The sequence below is a fragment of the Nicotiana tomentosiformis genome, chromosome 6 (assembly GCF_000390325.3).
Source record: "Nicotiana tomentosiformis chromosome 6, ASM39032v3, whole genome shotgun sequence".
Taxonomy (NCBI): Eukaryota; Viridiplantae; Streptophyta; class Magnoliopsida; order Solanales; family Solanaceae; genus Nicotiana; species Nicotiana tomentosiformis.
Genome location: NC_090817.1, coordinates 112,160,508 through 112,181,393, shown reverse-complemented (window position 1 = coordinate 112,181,393; position 20,886 = coordinate 112,160,508). Strand labels below are relative to the sequence as shown.

The 20,886-nt window shown below is 39.0% G+C and overlaps 1 protein-coding gene and 1 long non-coding RNA gene across 2 annotated transcripts; one reads left to right on the top strand and one right to left on the bottom strand.

The window, feature by feature from the left end:
- The first annotated feature begins 3,834 nt into the window (after positions 1-3,834).
- On the top strand, positions 3,835-4,209 carry LOC138894590 (uncharacterized). Its single transcript, XM_070179295.1, has one exon. It carries the CDS (start codon positions 3,835-3,837, stop codon positions 4,207-4,209), a length of 375 nt encoding a protein of 124 aa, XP_070035396.1.
- Positions 4,210-6,794: 2,585 nt separating this feature from the next.
- On the bottom strand, positions 6,795-10,707 carry LOC104115976 (uncharacterized). The gene is made up of 4 exons (XR_011408797.1): positions 10,569-10,707; positions 9,017-9,085; positions 8,018-8,907; positions 6,795-7,348 (listed from the first exon to the last, which is right to left on the bottom strand). It is a non-coding gene; the product is annotated as an uncharacterized lncRNA (long non-coding RNA).
- Positions 10,708-20,886: the final 10,179 nt, after the last annotated feature.

Here is a 20,886-nt window from a genome sequence, read left to right as displayed (position 1 = left end):
GCGTGAGAGGTGAGATGTTGTTAGTGCAAGTCCATGTACTAGTGCAAATGGTCTAGAACTTGTCCTGAATGTGTTTCTAGGCGAAATTTTAAGTTTTGCTTGGCTTGAGAAGTGATTGTCGGCTCTCCTTGACCCGTTTGAAATTTTCCATGGCCCACCAAAGTTGTTATCCCTAGTCCACCCAATTGAGCCTAAAACCTTTCTCATTTGATCACCACGTTACAAGACTTTACCCGTTTTGTTATGACCCTTTCTTGGCACTCGAGCTTTCCTTAACACTCTTGTGAAATAATTGACTAAAAACATAAGTTTGGGGGAGAGACGATGAGTTTGAAAAAAAAGTATCAAGGCAAAAGAGAAAAGAAATGAAGAGAAGGAAAGGCAAGAAAAAGAAAGAACAAAAAAGAAAAATGCAAAAATAAAGTGAATAAGTTAAAAAGTTAAAGGGATTCAAAGAAAAGTAATGATGCAAAGTATGGAAAAAGCGAAGTAGGAGAAAATGAAAAACATTGCCAAGAAAGTGTGATGTTAAGTCTCTCTAGTTCCCCTAAGGAAAAGAAAATGCTTCAAAGAGTTGGCAAAAGCATGAGCCGATAAAAGAAAATGGAGTGCTTAATGAAAGACAAACATGTTCTATCATAGCTCATCCAACCTTATTCCAAAAGCCTTCATTGCATCTCGAAAATGGCTCTACGTGATTTCAAGCTGAGTAAGCTTACATTAGTGGTGATTCACATGAGGGGCAAGCCTATAGTACTTAAAGCCGTACTTGCGACATTCTTTTGAGAGAGATAAGTGAACCTTTCACAAACCTATGAATTGAGTGCAATATTCTTAAGTGAGATAGGCAAAAGGAGAGTAGAGGAGGAGGAGTTTTGGATCCACAATGACCTACATGAAAGAGTGATCTTCGTTAATAAATAAAGTCAACTCTTGATGCTCAAGTGTCACATTAGAACTATTCATGCATAAAATTGTAACTTGTTGCCTTGTTGATAATTCATAAGTGTCGTGGGTAATTGTTGGTCCCAATTGACGTGTGGTTGATTCACATTTGATTAGTTGAAATGATTCTTAACTTGTGGAGGTGGGAATTACCTTATTAGCTTGAGGACAAGCAAAAGCTTAAGTTTGGGGGAGTTGATAAGTGGAGATTTTGACTACTTATTAGCGCCTTTTTGCTTTCGTTTTAGTCCAAAAGTGCTTAATTGTGTTCCGAAAAACTAGTAAAATATGTTTAATTGCATGAATATTGGAATATGAGCTCCAAAGATGAAATCCACTTCAAGAAGGAGTAATCTGAACTTAAGGATAAAAATAGCACAAAAGCTCAAAGTACGGTCCGCAGAATACCATATGCGGCCACAAGTCATGAAGCAATTCCATCAGAGAAGGTTGCAAGATGCGGACGACACATGAAATTGTGCGGCCACAGAAACTGGGCAAAAGCCAAAATTCAGAGAACATGCATCTCAAGTTCAACAAGAGTGCGGTCGTAGAAGAGCACTATGCGGCCGCAACCTAATTTGTGTGGACCGCAGAAGAGCATGGTGCGGCCGCAGACATATTTGTGTTGTCCGCAGAAAGAAAGAAGTGCGGCCGCAGTTCATAATTGTGCGACCGCAGGTTTCCAATCCTGTCAGGCTGAAGCAAAGTGCGGATTGCACATGGAATTGTGCGGCCGCAGAACCTCCGAAAAGGCATTTTTGTCTGAAAATTCCAGCACTGTATAAATAGAAGAGCTTCACTTTTTTAGGTTAACTTTTGACATCAACAGCCACATTAGACGGTTTATTTTGCTCTTTTTAGTAATTTTTGCTATTTTGAGCTTTTTTGAAAATTGATTTTGTCATTTTAATTATCAATATGGGTTTAATTATCACTTGTTCTTCTTTTTCTTCCAATTTAAGCATGAATAGCTAGGTTTTTACTACGGTTGTGACCCAACACTAGTGTGCAGACTTAATGGGTGTTTGATTTATTGCTTGTTTATGGTTGGGTGTTGATTATCTAGCCTAGTTCTTGCTTTTATGTGAAGAATTAATGGTTGCAAATATTATTTCATGCATATTTGACTTGATCTCTACTTGAGAAAGAGAGACTTAGTCTAGAAAAACTTGACTAGCAAGAAATTGGTCAATCTAGAGATTGATAAGCCCAATTAAACGGTTGAACCTAGAGATAGTAAAATCCGACTTGAGCTTATTATCAACTATTTTATTCAATACCCATTTGGACTTGAGGAAGCCAAATTGGGCAAAACCACTCTCTGACCGAGAGGTAGTGAGTGGGTACTTGAGTGTTGATAGTTACAATGTACCCCGACTAATAAAACAAGCTTTAAAGTTTACAACCCATTAGGAAAATACCTAAGTGAAGGTCATAGCCCTAGGACATTTATATCATTTGAAAAAAAACCAAAAAATATTTTCCTAGTTTCATTTTTTAAATCGTAATCATAGTTTAATTTAGATTTTCAAACAAAATTAATTATTGCAGAAGTGCAAATTTAGATATACAAATGCACGCGCTAAGATATATACTACTAACACCCATTCACATAGCTCCCTGCGAAATTTGACCCCGACTCTTGTTGGGTATTACTATTGCATCGACCATTTCCATATCCTCAAATAGAGGAGTGAAATTGGACTAGATTAGTGGCCGATCTCTTGAGTCGTAAAGCGGAGAGTTTGGGAAGTATAGCATATCTACCAGTAGCAGAGAGGCCTTTAGCCTTTGATGTTCATGCCTTGGCCAACCAGTTTGTTAGATTGGATGTTTCCGAGCCGAGTAGAGTTCTGGCTTGTGCGGTTTCTCAGTCTTCTCTTTATGATCGTATTAGGGATCGTCAGTATGATGACCCCCATCTGCTAGTCCTTAAGGATATGGTTCAGCATGGTGATACTAAGGAAGTCACTATTGGAGATGATGCTGTATTATGGATGTAGGGCAGGCTATGTGTGCCTAATGTAAATGGTTTGCATGAGTTGATTCTCTAGGAGGCTCACAGTTTGTAGTATTCCATTCATCCAGGTGCCGCGAAGATGTATCAGGATTTGAGGCAGCACTATTGTTGGAGGCGGATGAAGAAGGACATAGTGGAATATGTTGCTCGTTGCCTAAATTTTCACCAGGTGAAGTATGAGCATCAACGACCGAGTGGATTGCTTCGGAAGTTAGAGATTCCATAGTGGAAATGGGAGCGGATCACTATGGATTTCGTTGTTGGGCTCCCACGGACTCATAGGAAGTTCGATGCAGTTTGGGTGATTGTGGATAGATTTACCAAGTCAGCTCATTTCATTCCTGTGGTTACTAATTAATCTTCAGAGCAGTTGGCTCAGGTTTACATTCGCTAAATTGTCAGGCTTCATGGCGTACCAGTAACTATCATCTCTGACCCCGGGTACGCAGTTTATATCACGGTTCTGTAGGGTCGTACAATAGGAGTTGGGTACTCGTGTGGAGTTGAGTATAGCATTTCACCCTCAGACTGACGGACAGTCCGAGCGCACTATGTAGATATTGGAGGATATGCTTCGTGTGTGTGTGATTGATTTTGGCCATGCTTGGGATATGTTCTTTCCACTTGTTGAGTTTGCCTACAACAACAGTTATCAGTCGAGCATTCAGATGGCATCGTACGAGGCTTTGTATGGTAGACGGTGTCGGTCTCTAGTAGGTTGGTTCGAGCCGGATGAGGCTAGGCTATTGGGTACAGACTTAGTTCAGGATGCCTTGGAAAAGGTTAAATTGATTCATGATCGACTTCGTACAGCACAGTCGAGGCAGAAGAGTTATGCGGATCGGAAGGTTCACGACGTCGCATTCATGGTTGAGGAGCTTGTCTTGCTCCGGGTTTCGCCCACAAAGGGTGTTATGAGGTTCAGAAAGAAGAGCAAGTTGAGCCCTAGGTATATCAGACCTTTTGAGATTCTTGAGAGGGTTGGAGAGGTGGCTTACAGAATTGCACTACCACCTACTCTCTCTGCATTTCATCTAGTATTCCATGTTTCTATGCTCCGGAAGTATCACGGTGATCCGTCTCATGTGTTAGACTTCAGCTCAATCCAGTTGGACAAGGATCTATCCTATGTTAAGGAGTCAGTGGCCACTTTGGACAAGCAGGTTCGAAAGTTGAGGTCAAAGAATATTGCTTCAGTGAAAGTTCAGTGGACGAGTCATCTGGCCGAGGAGGCTACTTAGGAGAATGAGTGTGATATGTGTAGCCCTTATCCTCATATGTTCACCACTTCAGGCATGTCTCTATACTCTTTCGAGGACGTACATTTATTTTAAGAGAGGGAGGATGTAACGACCCGTCCGGTCATTTTGAGAGAATTATCCCTGAACCCCTATTTATTTATCCCTCTATTTCATTTTGTGGTTACATAACCTGCCGGGAGGATTTGTCTTTGTTTTCAGAGTGAAATGGGACACATAGTCCTTAAAAGGGAGTTTAAGTCGTATGATTTGACCGTATTTCGAATTGTGTGAAGACAACTCCGAAATAGAGTTTCGACGGTTCCAATAGTTCCGTAGGGTGATATTGGTCTTAGGAGCATGTTCAGATGTTGAATTGGAGGTCCGTAGGTCATTTTAGCGTCAATTGGCAAAAATTGGAAAATGGGATAATTTTTGGGAAGTTTGACCGGGAGTGAACATTTTGATATCGGGGTTGGATTCCGATTTTGTAAGTTAGAATAGGTCTGTAATGTCAATTATGACTTGTGTGCAAAATTTGAGGTCAATTGGACTTGATTTGATAGGTTTCGGCGTCAGATGTAGAAGTTTGAAGTTTTAAAGTTCAATAAGCTTGAATCGATGCGCAATTCGTGTTTTTATCATTGTTTGATGTGATTTAAAGGCTTGACTAAGTCCTTATAATATTTTAGGACTGGTTGGTATGTTTGGTTGAGGTCCCGGGGGCCTCGGGTGGATTCCAGATAGTTAACAGATCGAATTTGGACTTGGAAGATGGCTGAAGGCACCAGCTCTGGTGTAATCGCACCTGCGCAAGATTGACCGTAGGTGCGAGCCCGCAGAAGTGGGAATTTGGGCACAGAAGCAGTCCGGAACAGTGTGGGGAGAGGTCGCAGATGCGAGGGAAGTTCCGCATCTGCAAGATCGCAGATGCGAAGGAGGCAGCGCAGAAGCGGAAGGGATCTGACATGAGGGGCTCAATAGAATCGGCCTTCGTCTCACAAAAGCTAGTACGCAGAAACGGATTTAGGACCGTAGGAGCGGAAGTTCCGCAGGTGATAAAGGGAGACCGCAGGAGCGAGTAAACAGCAGATGCGGGTAAGTTGTCGCTTCTACGATGCCGCAGATGCGGCTAAGTGTCCGCAGAACAGAAATGCTGGACAGAACACTTAAATGCAAGGGTTCGCGATTTTGGTCATTTTAAACATTTTGAGCTCGGGTCTTGGCATTTTTTGAGAGAATTTTTGAGAGATTTCTGGAGGTAAGTCTCTTGTACTTATTTTTGATCAATAATCTTGTTTCCCCATTAATTTTTCCACCTAGATTGTGTGTGTTTAAGGTGGAATGTAGGAGTTTGAGGCTAGGGATTTAGAGAGTTAAATTTGGAGATTTGAGTGGCGACATGGTGTTGGAATTTGGTGATTTTGATATGGGTGAACTCGATATCGAATGAGTGTTCGTAATTTATGACTTTTATCCGAATCTGAGACGTGGGCACAGGTCGATATTCTGGGCCGAATTTTCGATTCTTTGCTAAAGTCGTAACATTATTTAAATTAGTTTCTTATAGTTGTATTCATGATATATAATTATTGTGGCTAGATTTGGGCCATTCGGAGTCGGAAAATCGAGGGAAAGGCATTCTTACTGATTGATTGAATGAGATTTTATGTAAGTGACTTGTCTAACTTTGGGGGAGGGGGGAATCCCCTTAAGATTTGGTACTTTTGTAATACTTTGTGATATGTGAGCGCTGTATACGTGAGGTGACGAGTGCAAACACGGGATAATTGTGAAAATTTTGGTTCTTGCTGAGTTGTCTTCTTTTAAATTCCTTAATTCAGTTACCTTAGCATATGTAGTAATCATATTTATCCTAGTATCGCATGTCTACGTGCCTTAACCCTTACTTGCAAATTTGTGCAACATGCTTAGTTGAATTACCTGCTTCCCTTGATTTAAATTTGTGCAACATGTTAGGCTTACCTAGTCTTAGAGACTAGGTGCCATCATGACATCCTACATAAGTAAATTGGGGTCATGACAAACGAAGAGAGAGAGAGGGCGGATATAAAGGGATGGAAAAATAACTGATATTCCTTATTTAATTTTTAATATAAAGAGATATTCATTTAAAACTTATTTGTATATAATTGATAAATTGTATATGATCTTGTAATTAGGTTAAAACTTAATTAGGTAGGGTAATAAAGTTTCATATACAGTATAAGAAGGTAAAAACAAATTACTCAATTTTATCTAAGTATCATAGAAAGTCACTAAACCATTTGTTGTAACAAAAACAATCACTCACTCTACCTAAGCATCATAGAAAATCACAAAAAAAATATTTTTTTAACCAAAAGGAAATCATAGATGATGTCACATTTATTTTCTCCTAGTGACTTTATGTGATACCTCGGAAGAGTTGAGTTGCTTTTTGGTTACAGAAAATAGTTCATTTATATTCGTCATATTTAAGTAAAGTTGAGTGATTTTTTAGTATAAAAAATAATAACTTTGAGTAATAAAGTAAAAATTGAGTAACCATTCATATTAGCCCCACAAAATGTTGTAAACAAACCAACTAAAAGGAAGTCGAGCATATCGATCATTGCTTAGAACACATAATAAAGTTAAGAAATACTTCAATACAACCATCAAAGTATGGTTACAAATCTTTATTTCATAAATCACTTAACACTGGGAGGCATACAAAATATAAATTCTAAATTCCCAAATGCAGGAAGACAAATAGTACTCATTATAACCAATATCAATCATGGTACACAGAATTGTTTGGCCTAGGCTCAAAATCTTTGGCAAATGAGTTTTCTTATTTAAGACCGACGTCATCATCATGATAACCAGTTGCACTAGGCCTTGGCTCGAAATCTTTCGTAAATAATGATTTCTCAGCTTCGTTCAGCTTGGCGTCGTCGTGGTAGACAGATAAATTAGGCCTTGGTTCAAAGGCTTCACCTCCAACGGAAGATAATGTGTAACAATCAGTTTTCTCTTTGGAGAGAGGAACTGAATGCCGAGGCATAAGATGTTTGATTGCTTCAAGCATTGGCTCATCTTTCATCACATCTCTCCAGTATTCTCCAGGGTCTTTTCTTGCATCAATGCTGCTTGTGTACTGCCCGAGAAAAAGAGACCATAAAAAATTTTTTGAATATATGCTATATGAACTTCTTTACGTTCGAGTACATAATCTATATATACTGATATGCGCAAATATTTGGTACATGCAGAGGCAAATGTAGGCTTTAATATATGGGTTTGGCAGAACCCAGTAATGTTTGCCAAAATTCTATGTACGTATCAAGAAATTCACTAAGTGTATACATAAATTAAATTCAGAACTCAGTTATTAAAAGTTGAGATCGTCCTAAAATAAAGAACCCACATAATTCTAATATTAGATCTACCTTTGTAAGTACCGAGTATGTAAATATTTAGTATTGACAGATAGAGTTCTATGTAAAATTCTAGTGCATTTTGAAGAGGAATTTGCAGAAAATATCTATTCTTAATTACACATGTTCGATGGGGATACGCCAAGACAAATGAATGGTTTGTTTAAATAGTTTTTGAAAACCTCTATACTCAATCAAATAGGTTTACATAAATTAAAAGAGATAGAGTATAACTTAAATAATTCAATTGTTAAAATCGGATTTGAAAAGACATTGTAATTCGAAAGGCAAGGCAAATGAGAAAGAAGTGCAAGATAGTGCACCAAAAAAGTAATTAATAATAAACCACCAAAAAGGAGGCCTAGAATTAATCATCTGCGAAAACTTACCAGGGCAAGTGAAAAGAGCAGGATTAGAGCAACATGCGATTTCATGGTCACTTCACTAGGAATATGTATGACTCAGAATCTATTGTTATTGAGCTTTGCTTGAAGCATATTATGAGCTTATATAGAAAGGTTAAGCTATTATAAAATCATATTGTCAAGCTTAAACATGATTCAGACACTCTTGTTGGACTGATGAGAGTGTACAATAATCATAAACAAATAGGAGGCCCCAATTAGGTTTTTTGACACATATATTATTGGTGACCAAATAATTCGAGTAGGCTCCATTTGCTCATAAATAATACTGCTGCTTATTCACGTTTTAGTGTTTGCAAATATCTGGCTATCAATACCCGTGATATTGCTTTTCAGTATCTAAGGTAGCGGTGAAATATTAAAAATATTTGTTGGACTGATGCTAGATCATTCCTAAGATAGTCATGTGAGTTATGTTTCTATTGTTTTTGTACTTAACTTTTGCAGTATAAAATAACTTGCTTCAAATAAAAAAAACAATGAGAGATGATTTAAACAAAATCAATTTGCTATATATTGAAAGTAGTTATACTGTAATTTAGGCACATGAATAGAGTATGCTTACCTCGAAAAATCCCATAAACTGTTGGGATATTCACAAATAGATCAAGACTTCAAATATTGCCGTACGTAATCAAGAGACGTTCTTCATCAAGATCAACTCAAAATGCGGTTAGACATTTTCAACAATCAAATAATTCAAGAAAATTAGCATTTAGCCCTCGATTGTTTCCCTCGATTAAGGAAACAAGTAGGAGATATCAAGAGAAGTCGTACGTTCCTCGTGATATCGACTCGGAGTATTGCACGATTTTCTTTGAGATCAAATATATTATAAGGAGGTCCGCATCATCCTACGTTCGAGAAATATATCATTTAAGTCCTCGAATCACGGAGAACAATTCAGATATGACAATCAAGGGAACAAACATAATTATTCTCACAATTGATTAAAAAAATTACCTTTTTTTTGCCTAATGATGCCCACGAATCAAGTAACAGTTCACTAGATCTTCAGCTTCATTTTCAAGCCTGAATTCATTTTCAAGTAACAGTTAGACAATAACCTTTTGCGTTGTGATTGGGGAAAGAAACTCTTTCGTGACTCAATCAATCTAGCAAAAGCTTGGAAATTATTTTTGAAGTGCAAAAGATACCAATTAATTATTTTAAATACTAGTTAATTTGCCCGCGTTTCGTACAGTCGAACAACTCATTTTACAAGTTTAATTGATATGAAAAAGATCAAGATTTATATTATCAAAATAAATTAATTACACAAACGAAAAAAGAGAAATTTAATCAATAATATGTTTCAAATTACACTACCATTCAACGGCAAATGTAAATAATCTCAAATTGCTAAGGTGTGCTCTCCTGCTCTTCAGACTCTACAACTCCAGTTTTATTAGATTTCCATATAATAAGTTACTTTGTTTGTGCTATTGCTCCAAAAAAGCAAAATTAAAGGGAGCTCAATATACACTTAAGATCTATATCTATCTCTCTATGTGTATATACTATATTAAAAATAGGAACCTCTTAATTGAGAAGTTAAATTTCTTTTTTAGCCTTCTTATTATAATATACTATTAAATTAAAAAAAAATCAAAGAGAAAGCTACATAAAGATGCCAAAAAGAAAACAACGACTTCAAAGAAACGACGCTTACAAAAGAGAGAGAAAAACGTCTGCAAAGAGATGCCATGATTCGTTATACCCGTTTTATTCTTCTTCTTTTTTCAAGTTTTGTCTTCTCTTTCTTCTAAACTTTTTATTTCAAATTTAGTTTTTTTTTTTCCCTTTGTTCTTGACGTGGAGGTTTTTCAAATTTGTTTGTTCCGTTTTGTAAGCACTTAATTTACTTCACGATGAAAGCAGAAAAATTGCAAAATACGAAATACATTGAAGGAGCAATGAGGTTTTATATCCTGGGCAATCATTTATCGTACTTCAGGGTACAACAAATTTAATTTTATGTTTTGATCACATATTATAAATAGGCGTCTTTTTACTGGAACTAATTATGTTTACTATATATACGTTTAGCTATTTCCTCAAGTATTTTTTTCAGTCTTATTCCTCAAGTGTATGCTTCTAATTCTTTACATGTTGGTCTTTCTTGCTCTTTAATCGTGTTTTTTTCAATATTTAGGGTGAAATTTTTTAATTTCTAATTTATGATCGTACTTCTATTTTTTGAACCATTACAAAGACGCAAAGAAAAATATTCTTTAGTTAAATAAGGCTGCCATTGGTCTGATTTATTGGATCAGGCGCGCCACAAATAAATAGAAGATAGTCTATCCTAAAAATGTTAGAAAAATCATTGCAAAGACAGAAAAAAAAAATTATTCTTTAGTTTGATCAGAATGCCATTGATTTGATCAGGTTGCCATTCATCTGGTATATTGGATAAGGCTCGCGACAAATAAATATATTGATCAAAATTGGGTTGACATAGAATTTGAGGATAGTCTAAATATGAAAAACATATATATGGATGTAAAACTACCTTTTAATTTTCTCTCATCTGCTTCTTTTGTGAAGTTTCTTCATTATACAAACTAAAGCTTTTCTGGAGACTGGAGGGCAAGAGTGGAGAGACTTTTTATGTGTTTGACTAATTGATGCACAACCTTATGTTTTGGATAGAAAAGAAAGTGAAAAAAATTATCTCTTGAATAAATACATAATGATACTCTGAAAGACAAATTAAGGGAAAAAAAATATTCGAGTATAAATGAAGTTGACGTGAAGCTGAAAATCAAGTTATTTTAATCCATGCATTTATCTGGTGGCCAATTTGAAAAGACACCTCATAAAAATTTATGGGAAAAGAAAATATACCTTAAGTCAAGAAGTTTATTTTTTCTATATTTTGGTGTAACAAGTGATATAAATACCATGTTTGATTATTGACTAAATTTCATGGGCGATCATTCAACTTTGTATTTATTGCGCAAAAGTCACTTTTCTTATTTTTGTTACATAAAAATCATTACTTTGTGTTCATTACCCAAAAGTCACTTTTCTTTCTTTTGTTACACAAAAATTATTTTACTTTGCTTTATTTCTCACGAAGGTAACCTTGGCCAGATTTTATAATATTTTTACTTGAAAAGCCTATTATGTCCTTAACATTATAAATCCTAAATGTAATACTGTAAGGACCCGGCCGGTCGTTTTGAGAGTTGCAGCCATGTCCTCTCATTTACTGCTTATTTTGTACTTTATAGCTGTTATGTGACTTGCCGGGGTAGTCGGTTCGGGTCCGGTGGGGTTTTGGAACAAAATGAGACACTTAGTCTCATTGTTGAAATCTTAAGTTAAAATGGTTGACTGGATGTTGACCTATGAGTAAACGACTCCGGAATGGAGATTCGACGGTTCCGTTAGCTCTGTTGGGTGATTTTGGACTTAGTAGCGTATCCGGATTGTGATTTGGAGGTCCGTAATGGAATTAGGCTTGAAATGGCGAAAGTTGGATTTCTGAAAGTTTGACCGGGAGTGGACTTTTTGATATCGGGGTCGGATTCCGATTCCGGAAGGTGGAATAGGTCTGTAATGTCAAATGTGACTTGTGTACAAAATTTGGGGTCAATCGAACTTGATTTGATAGGTTTCGGCGTCGTTTGTGGAAATTGGAATTCCTTAGCTTCAATAGGCTTTGAATTGGGGTGTGATGCGTGTTTTTGACGTAGTTTAAGGTGATTTGAGGGCTCAACTAAGTTCGTATGAGGTTTTAGGACTTGTTGGTATGTTTGGTTTAGGTCCCGGGGGCCTCGGGTTGATTTCGGATGGTTAACGGATCGAAATGGAATTTGGTGCATGGCAGAAGCAGGGTTTCTGTCACGACCCAATTTCTCCTATAAACCGTGATAGCGCCCAACATTGCCGCTAGGCAAGACAACGATGAAATAACTATGTGATTACTTCTTTTAATAGGTTTTCAAGTAATTAAATTCTATTTATTAAGAGATTTATGGGGTAGGAAGTTTAATAAATAAAACGAAAACCATTTAGTGTAATGATAGATATATAAATACTCCAATACCTTAAAGTCTACTAGAGTTTATGCCAAGATCTGGTGTCACAAGTGTATGAGCACTAGTAGAACATAAAAAACTCTAACTACCGTCTGAAATAACACAGACATAAAATAAGTACAAAGTAAAGGCTCTAGGTACTACAGAACGGCCCAGGAAGCAGCTCACCACTAGGCCTCAGGTTATCAGGGATGCACGCCGGTGTGACCGTCAGATGCGCCTGTTTCAGATCCTGCACGGTTAGTGAAGAAGTGTAGCGTGAGTACATAAACAATATGTATCCATTAAGTATCAGGTCTAACTTCAAAGAAGTAGTAACGAGGGGTCGACATCGACACTTACTATAGGCTAACAATGAAGAAATACAAAAGTTCTAGATAAGCATGAGTTATGTAAATAATAATAATAACTTAATAACAAAAAGAAAAATAAGAATCCTTTCACAAATGATACATCCCAGATCAATTTCTGTCTTATATAATTTTTAACCTCTCAAGCCATAAAAGAAATACCAAATATAATCAAACTCTAAGTATTAACACACACGATTATGCCGAGGTCGTACGGCCCGATCCAGAATAACGTGTACACTGTCGAGGATCGTGCGGCACGAATCATAGATGCATTTATCTACTACCGAGGTGTTCGGACTGCTCCATAGAAGAGAGGATACTTTATGAACATCCTATTTAAAGAGTTATTACAAGGCTAATATGCAAAGGAGCACAAATTCCTACTAACAGTCAAGTGACCCGCCAAAAACTCAAGTAAGTGAAATTTGGCATTTTACAATTCCTTTATCAAGTTCTCATATAAGCATAAATAGTCACTACGCACGGACTCTCGTCACCTCATGCGTACGTAGTCCCCCATAATTAGCAATAAATAACAATTTAAATCATCTATGGGGTAAATTCCCTCTTACAAGGTTAGGCAAGAGACTTACCTTGTCTCAAAGCTCGCTTTTCGGTCTCAAATTCGCTCTAAAGCCTCAACTTGGTGCCCAATGACTCGAAACTAGTCAAATGTTATATAAATTAATCAATATACGCTCAAAAGTTAATGATTTAGCTATTAGAGTAGTTACCCAACCAAATTGGAAGATTCTTAAAATTCGCCCCTGGGCCCACATGCCCGGATTCTGAAAATATTCGAAGAAAGTTGTTATCTATGGGGTAAATAACAACTAATTAGCAACAAATAACAATTTAAATCACCTATGGGGTAAATTTCCTTTTACAAGGTTAGGCAAGAGACTTACCTTGTCTCAAAGTGTCACGACCCCAAATTTCCTCTATAGGATGTCGTGATGGCACCTAGTCTCTAAGATTAGGTAAGTCTATCAATGCGGAATAACAATTGGAATATGAAAAAAATAAATCCGCAATTCACATAATTACAACTCCCAAAATTCCGTTAGAAATAAGTCACAAGCTTCTAAGAATTTATTCTCAATGTGTCTATATATCAGGGTCTAAGAAAAATAAGGAAGCTACATAATAATGATAGAAGGGGATTCCGGAGTCTGCGAATGCTGGTAGATATACCTCGAAGTCTCCGTACACGGGTAGCTCACTGATGTCTGGACTGGTAGGATGTACCTGTATCTGCACAAAAAGATGTGCAGAAGCGTAGTATGAGTATACCACAGCGGTACCCAGTAAGTGCCAAGCCTAACCTCGGTAGAGTAGTGACGAGGTCAGGTCGGACCCTAGTAGAATAATAAAAGACAAGGTGAAATGTTTAACAATATAATAAAAATGAAATGACAATGGAAATTAATCAAGTAAGTAGTATATCACCAATTTACTACGCAAAAAAATGGCAAATAATACCTCGTGGAAACAAAACAGAATTCTTTTCAACTTTAAGAAAAAATCACAACAATAATCAAAGGCAACTACGGCCATAAATCAATATCAACAAGAGCACTCCCGAGGTACCGCCTCGTAGTCCCAAATCATAAATAAATTCACAATATCTCATTTTCTTATATCACCGCGGGAGCCTTCACACGTTATTTTAAAGAAAATATTTTTTCTGAAATAGCATCCCGCGTTTTAGCCACCCTTATCACACCGCATGACTTCTAGTAGTTTCACTACTAGCCACGCATATCAAGCCACCTTTATCTCACCGTATACATTTCAACACCCAGACCTTATACCACCGCATGCGTGTCAATATCACAATATATCACAATCTGCACCTCAAGTGCCCAAATAATTTAATTTGTCAAAATAAACAACATCAACAATATTTTCCACAACAGGGAGCTCACGGCTCAATCACAATGAGTATAAAATCTCCCAAAATATTCGGGAATAAATAATTCAGCAAAAATAATATTTAAATTTTTTTAATACGTTGCCTTAGTTCCAAATTTAAAATATCAAATACTTCATATTAATAATATTTAAATTAAAGAAATTTCACCTTCAAATAATGTACAGAATAAAAAAAATTAAGTTTCAGCTAAACAGGTAAAAACAATTAGCAGGAGAAGGTCAAGCAAATTTAAAGTATATAAATCAAATCAATGATGAAGAATATAACAAGATAAAATAATTTAATTAATATGCAACAATGATCTTCTCAATTTAAAAACATAATCTTCCACATTTAGCCCGTGTACACACTTGTCACCTCGTGTACATGACTTTCAATACATTACAATTATCATATCAATACCAATCCTAGGAGAAATTTCCCCAACACAAGGTTAGGCAAGTCACTTACCTCGACTTGCTCCAATTTAATCCACTAGTAGGCCTTTTCCTCGATTATTCGACTCTGAATGGCTCGAATCTAGCCAAAATAATTTGATACAGTCAACAACAATTATAGGAATCAATTTCATAAAAAAATACTATATTTTTCAATAAAATCCGAAATTAACTCAAAAATCGTCCGTGGGGCCCACATCTCGAAATCCGGCGAAACTCACTAAAATCCGATAATCCATTCAATTACGAGTCCAACCATACCAGCTTCACTCAAATCCGACTCTGAATCGACACCGAAATCTCAAAAATTTGTTTCTATGAGTTTTCTAAAATTTTCCCAAATATCAATCTCAAAACACTAATTAAATGGTGAAAACAATAATATATTCGTGTATATTGACCAAATCCGAGTTAGAATCACTTACCCCAATATTTTTCCTTGAATATCTATCAAAATCGCCTCTCCTCAAGCTCCAATTTGTCAAAAATGGCAAATGGGACGAAGTCCCCTGCTTTATAATTCTGTCCAGGCAGCCTTGAGTCCTGGCTTCGATCCTGGCCCTCGATCATGGGCCTCGATCCTGGCCCTCGATCATGGCTTCGATCCTGGCACTCGGCCATGGCCCTCGACCATGGCTTCGATCCTGGCCCTCGATCCTGGGCTCGATTTCCGGGCTTTAATTTCTGGGCTTCGATCATGTGCTCGATTTCTGCCCCCCGAATTTCTAGCAGAAGAAAATTGCAGCAGCTGTTTAAGCCCCCAGGACCTCAACCAAATTCACCAACAAGTCCTAAAATATTATACGAACTTATTTGAAACCTCAAATCACATCAAACAACGCTAAAATCACAAATCACACCCCAATTCAAGCTTAATGAAACTTAAGAACTTCCAACTTCTATATTCGATGTCGAAACCTATCAAATCATGTTCGATTGACCTCAAATTTTGCACACAAGTCACAAATGACATAACAGAGCTATGAAAATATTTGGAACTGGATTCCGACCCCGATATCAAAAAGTCAACTCCCCGATCAAACTTCCAAACTTAAATTCCTATTGTAGCCATTTCAAGCCTAATTTCACTACGGACTTCCAAATAAAATTCCGATCAAGCTCCTAAGTCCAAAATCACCATACGGAGCTGTTGGAATCATCAAAATTCTATTCCGGGGTCGTTTACACATAGGTCGACATCCATCCAACCTTTTCAACTTAACTTTTAAACTTTGGAACTAAGTGTTACAATTCATTCTAAAATCTCTTCGGACCTGAACCGACTACCCCGACAAGTCACATAACAGTTATAAAGCACAGAATGAGTAGTAAATAGGGGAATGTGGCTACAACTTTTAAAACGACTGGCCGGGTCGTTACATCCTCCCCCTCTTAAAACAATCATTCGTCCTCGAACGAGCATAGAGACATACCTGAAGTGGTGAAAAGATGAGGATAACGGCTGCGCATATCCTGCTCGGTCTCCCAAGTACCCTCCTCGACCGAATGACCCCTCCACTGAACCTTCATGGAAGCAATATTCTTTGACCTCAGCTTTCGAACCTGTCGGTCCAAAATAGCCACTGGTTCCTCAACATAAGATAGATTCTTGTCCAACTGAACTGAAGTGAAGTAACACATGAGACGGATCGTCGTGATACTTCCAGAGCATGAAATCATGGAACACTGGATGAACTGCAGAGAGACTAGGTGGTAGTGCAAGTCTGTAAGCCACCTCTCCAACTCTCTCTAGAATCTCAAAAGGCCCAATATACTTAGGGCTCAACTTTCCCTTCTTCCCGAGCCTTATCACACCCTTCATAGGTGAAACCCGGAGCAAGACCCTCTCACTAACCATGAATGCAACATCACGAACCTTCTGATCCGCATAACTATTTTTCCTAGATTGGGCTGTACGAAGTCGATCTTGAATCAATTTAACCTTTTCCAAGCCATCCTGAAGCAAGTCTGTACCCAATAGCCTGGCCTCGATCGGTTCAAACCAACCCACTGGAGACCGGCACAGCCTATCATACAAGGCCTCATACGGAGCCATCTGAATTCTCAACTGGTAGATGCTGTTGTAAGCAAACTCCGCAAGTGGTAAGAACTAATCCAAGCACCCCCAAAATCTATCACACACACACGAAACATATCCTCTAATATCTCAATAGTGCACTCGGATTGTCCGTCTGTCTGAGGGTGAAATGTTGTACTCAACTCCACACGAGTACCCAACTCTCACTGTACAGCCCTCCAAATCTGTGATGTAAACTGCGTACCCCGGTCAGAAATGATAGATATCAGTACGCCTTGAAGTCTGACAATCTCGCAAATATAGATTCGAGCCAACTGCTATGAAGCATAGGTAGTCATCACAAGAATGAAATGAGTTGACTTGGTCAGCCTATCCACAATCACCCAAACTGCATCAAACTTTCGCTGAGTCCGTGGAAGCCCAACAACGAAATCCATAATGATCCGCTCCCATTTCCACTCCATAATTTCTAACTTCTGAAGCAATCCACCTGGCCGCTGATGCTCATACTTCATCTGCTGGCAATTTAGGCACCGAGCTACATATTCCACTATATCTTTCTTCATTCGCCTCCACCAATAGTGTTGTCTCAAGTCCTGATACATCTTTGTAGCACCCGGATGAATGGAGTACTGTGTACTTTGAGCCTCCTAGAGAATCAACACACACAAACAATCTATATTAGGCACACATAGCCTGCCCTGCATCCATAATACTCCGTCATCTCCAATAGTGACTTCCTTAGCATCACTATGCTGAACTGTGTCCTTAAGGACAAGTAGATGGGGGTCATCGTATTGACACTTTCTGATACGACCATAAAGAGAAGACTGAGAAACCACACAAGCCAAAACTCAGCTCGGCTCGAAAATATCCAATCTGACAAACTGGTTGGCCAAGGCCTGAACATCTAAGGCTAAAGGCCTCTCTGCTACTAGTAGATATGCTAAGCTGCCCAAACTCTCCGCCTTATGACTCAAGGCATCGGCCACTACATTGGCCTTTCCGAGATGATAGAGAATGGTGATATAATAATCCTTAAGAAAATCGAACCATCTCCGCTGCCGCAAATTAAGATCCTTCTATTTAAACAGATGCTGTAGACTCCGGTGATAGGTGTAGACCTCATAATGGACGCCGTACAAATAATGTCACCAAATATTCAAGGCATGAACAATAGCTGATAACTAAAGGTCGTGGACCGGATAATTCATCTCATGTACCTTTAACTGTCTGGATGCGTAGGCAATCATCCTACCGTCTTGCATCAAAACTGCACCGAGACCAATATGCGACGCATCACAATACACAGTATAAGACCCTGAACCCATAGGTAATACCAACACCGGGGTTGTAATCAAAGTTGTCTTGAGCTTTCGGAAGCTCTCCTCATATTCCTCGGTCCACCCGAATGGAGCATCATTCTGGGTCAATTTGGTCATAGGTGCAGCAATAGAAGAGAATCCCTCTACAAATCGACGATAATACCCTGCCAAACCAAGGAAACTCCAGATCTCCGTAGATGAGGACGGTCTAGACCAACCCTGCACTACCTCAATCTTCTTCGGATCTACCTTGATCCCCTCACACGAAACTATATGACCCAAAAATCCCACTGAATCATGCCAGAATTCACACTTTGAAAATTTTGCATATAACTTCTTTTCTCTTAAAGTCTGAGGCACAGTTCTCAAGTGCTGCTCATGATCCTCCTGACTCCGGGAATACACTAGAATGTCGTCAATAAATACAATGATGAAGGAGTCAAGATAGGGCTAAAATACACTGTTCGTCAAATGCATAAATACTGCTGGGGCATTTGTCAGCCCAAATGACATTACAAGAAACTCATAATGACCATACCGATTCCTAAAAGCAGTCTTCGGGATATCTGGCTCCCGAATCTTCAACTGATGATAGCCTGAACACAAGTCGATCTTATAGAACCCTTTGGCACCCTGAAGCTGATCAAATAGGTCATCAATACATGGTAATGGATACCTGTTCTTCACTGTAACGTTGTTCAACTGGCGGTATTCAATACACATCCGTATAGATCCATCCTTCTTCTTCACGAATAAGACAGGAGCACCCCAAGGCGATACACTAGGCCGAATGAAGCCCTTATCAAGCAACTCCTGTAACTGTTCTTTTAATTCTTTTAACTCTGCTGGGGCCATACGATATGGTGGAATAGAAATGGGCTGAGTGCCCGGTAATAAATCAATGCCAAAGTCAATATCCCTATCGGGTGGCATACCGGAAGATCTGCTGGAAATAAATCAAGAAAATCCCTTACTATAGGAACTGACTCCACGGTAGAAGTGTCAACACTAATATCTCTCACATAGGCCAGATACGCATCACACCCCTTCTCAACCATTTGTTGAGCGTTAAAGAAATGAAACAACTCTGCTAGGGACATGATCCAATGTACCTCTCCACTCTTACCGCGGTAGACCTGGCATAGCCAATATCATCATCTTGGCGTAACAATCAAGAATAGCGTGATAGGGCGACAACCAGTACATGCCAAAAATAATATCGAAATCCACCATATTGAGCAAGAATAAATCAGCCCTGGTCTCAAAACCACTGATAACAGTTAAACACGACCGATACACGCGGTCCACAATAAAAGATTCACCCACGGGTGTAGATACATAAACAGATAAACTCAAAGAATCACGGGATATGCCTAACTACGGGGCAAAATAAGATGACACATAAGAATAAGTGGAGCCTGGATCAAATAAGACTGATGCATCTCTATGACAGATCGGAATAATACCTATGATAACAGAATCGGATGCAACAGCCTCTGTCCTAGCAAGAAGGGCATAATATCTTGCCTGGCCTGGCCTCCCCATCTAAGGCGACCTCTACCTGCCCGACCTCCACCTCTAGCTGGCTGTGCAGGTGGAGTAGCAACTGGTGCAGTGATCATTGCTTGAGAAGCCTGAGGGCCCTGTGGAATGGGCGGGGCCTGAAAAATCTCTAGAGGTGCACCCTTCATAAATCTGGGGCAATCCCTCACTATATGACAAGTGTCACCACACTCAAAGCAAGCCCTCGGAGGACATGGCTGTTGGGACTGGTTCGGGCCTGATCGACTAGACTGCCTGCTGAAAGCACCCCGTATAGGAGGTATAATAGACACTGGCGGTGCATAATATAGAATATGAGGTCTAGGAGTAGCCGGAACACCACTGGAAGCTGGAAGTGCTGAATGAATAGGGCGGCTCATATAGCCTCTACCATGACGGGCTGCAGCTGGGGCACGAGAATTATTATATGTGCCAGAATCTTGGGGTCTCTTAGCTTCTCTCTCTTCCCTCTCCCGGATCCGTATACCTTCCAATCTCCTAGAAATTGACATCACATATTGGTATGTGATGTCCATCTCTAGCTCTCGGGCCATACTGAATCTGATACTAGGTGGAGACCCTCAATAAATCTGCGGACCCGCTCTCGAACAGTAGCAACTAAGGCTGGTGCATGCCTAGACAAATCACTGATTCAGACCGCATATTCCAACACCGTCATAGAACCCTGGCGCAACTGCTCAAACTCTGCGTGCCATGCATCTCTATGACTCTGAGGAACATACTCCCTTAAGAACATATCTGAAAATTGAGTCCAAGTGAGTAAAGCTGCCTCAACCGGACTATCCAACTCATATGCCTGCCACCACTGGTAGGCTGGTCCTCTAAGCTGGAATGTTGTGAAAGAAACCCCACTGAAATCCACAATAGCCATACTACGAAGGATGCAATGACATTCCCCAAGAAAACTCTGAGCATCCTCTGTAGCTAAACCGCTGAATGTGGGAGGGTGATAATTTTTGTACCTCTAGAGCTTGAGTTGCTCCCTCTCTGAAACTGCTTCCCTAACCTCGGGCCGAACTGGGACAACTGGTTGCACTGGTATAACCTCTGGGGCATGGTCAACCTAGGCCCGTGGATCTGGGGTACGGGCGGCTAGAGTATGTGCTCCTCCCCCAGCCTGAGATGTGGCAGG

What these genes read in the sequence shown, in the direction of transcription:
- LOC138894590 (XM_070179295.1), top strand. Translation starts at nt 3,835, where the DNA reads ATGGTTGAGGAGCTTGTCTTGCTCCGGGTTTCGCCCACAAAGGGTGTT.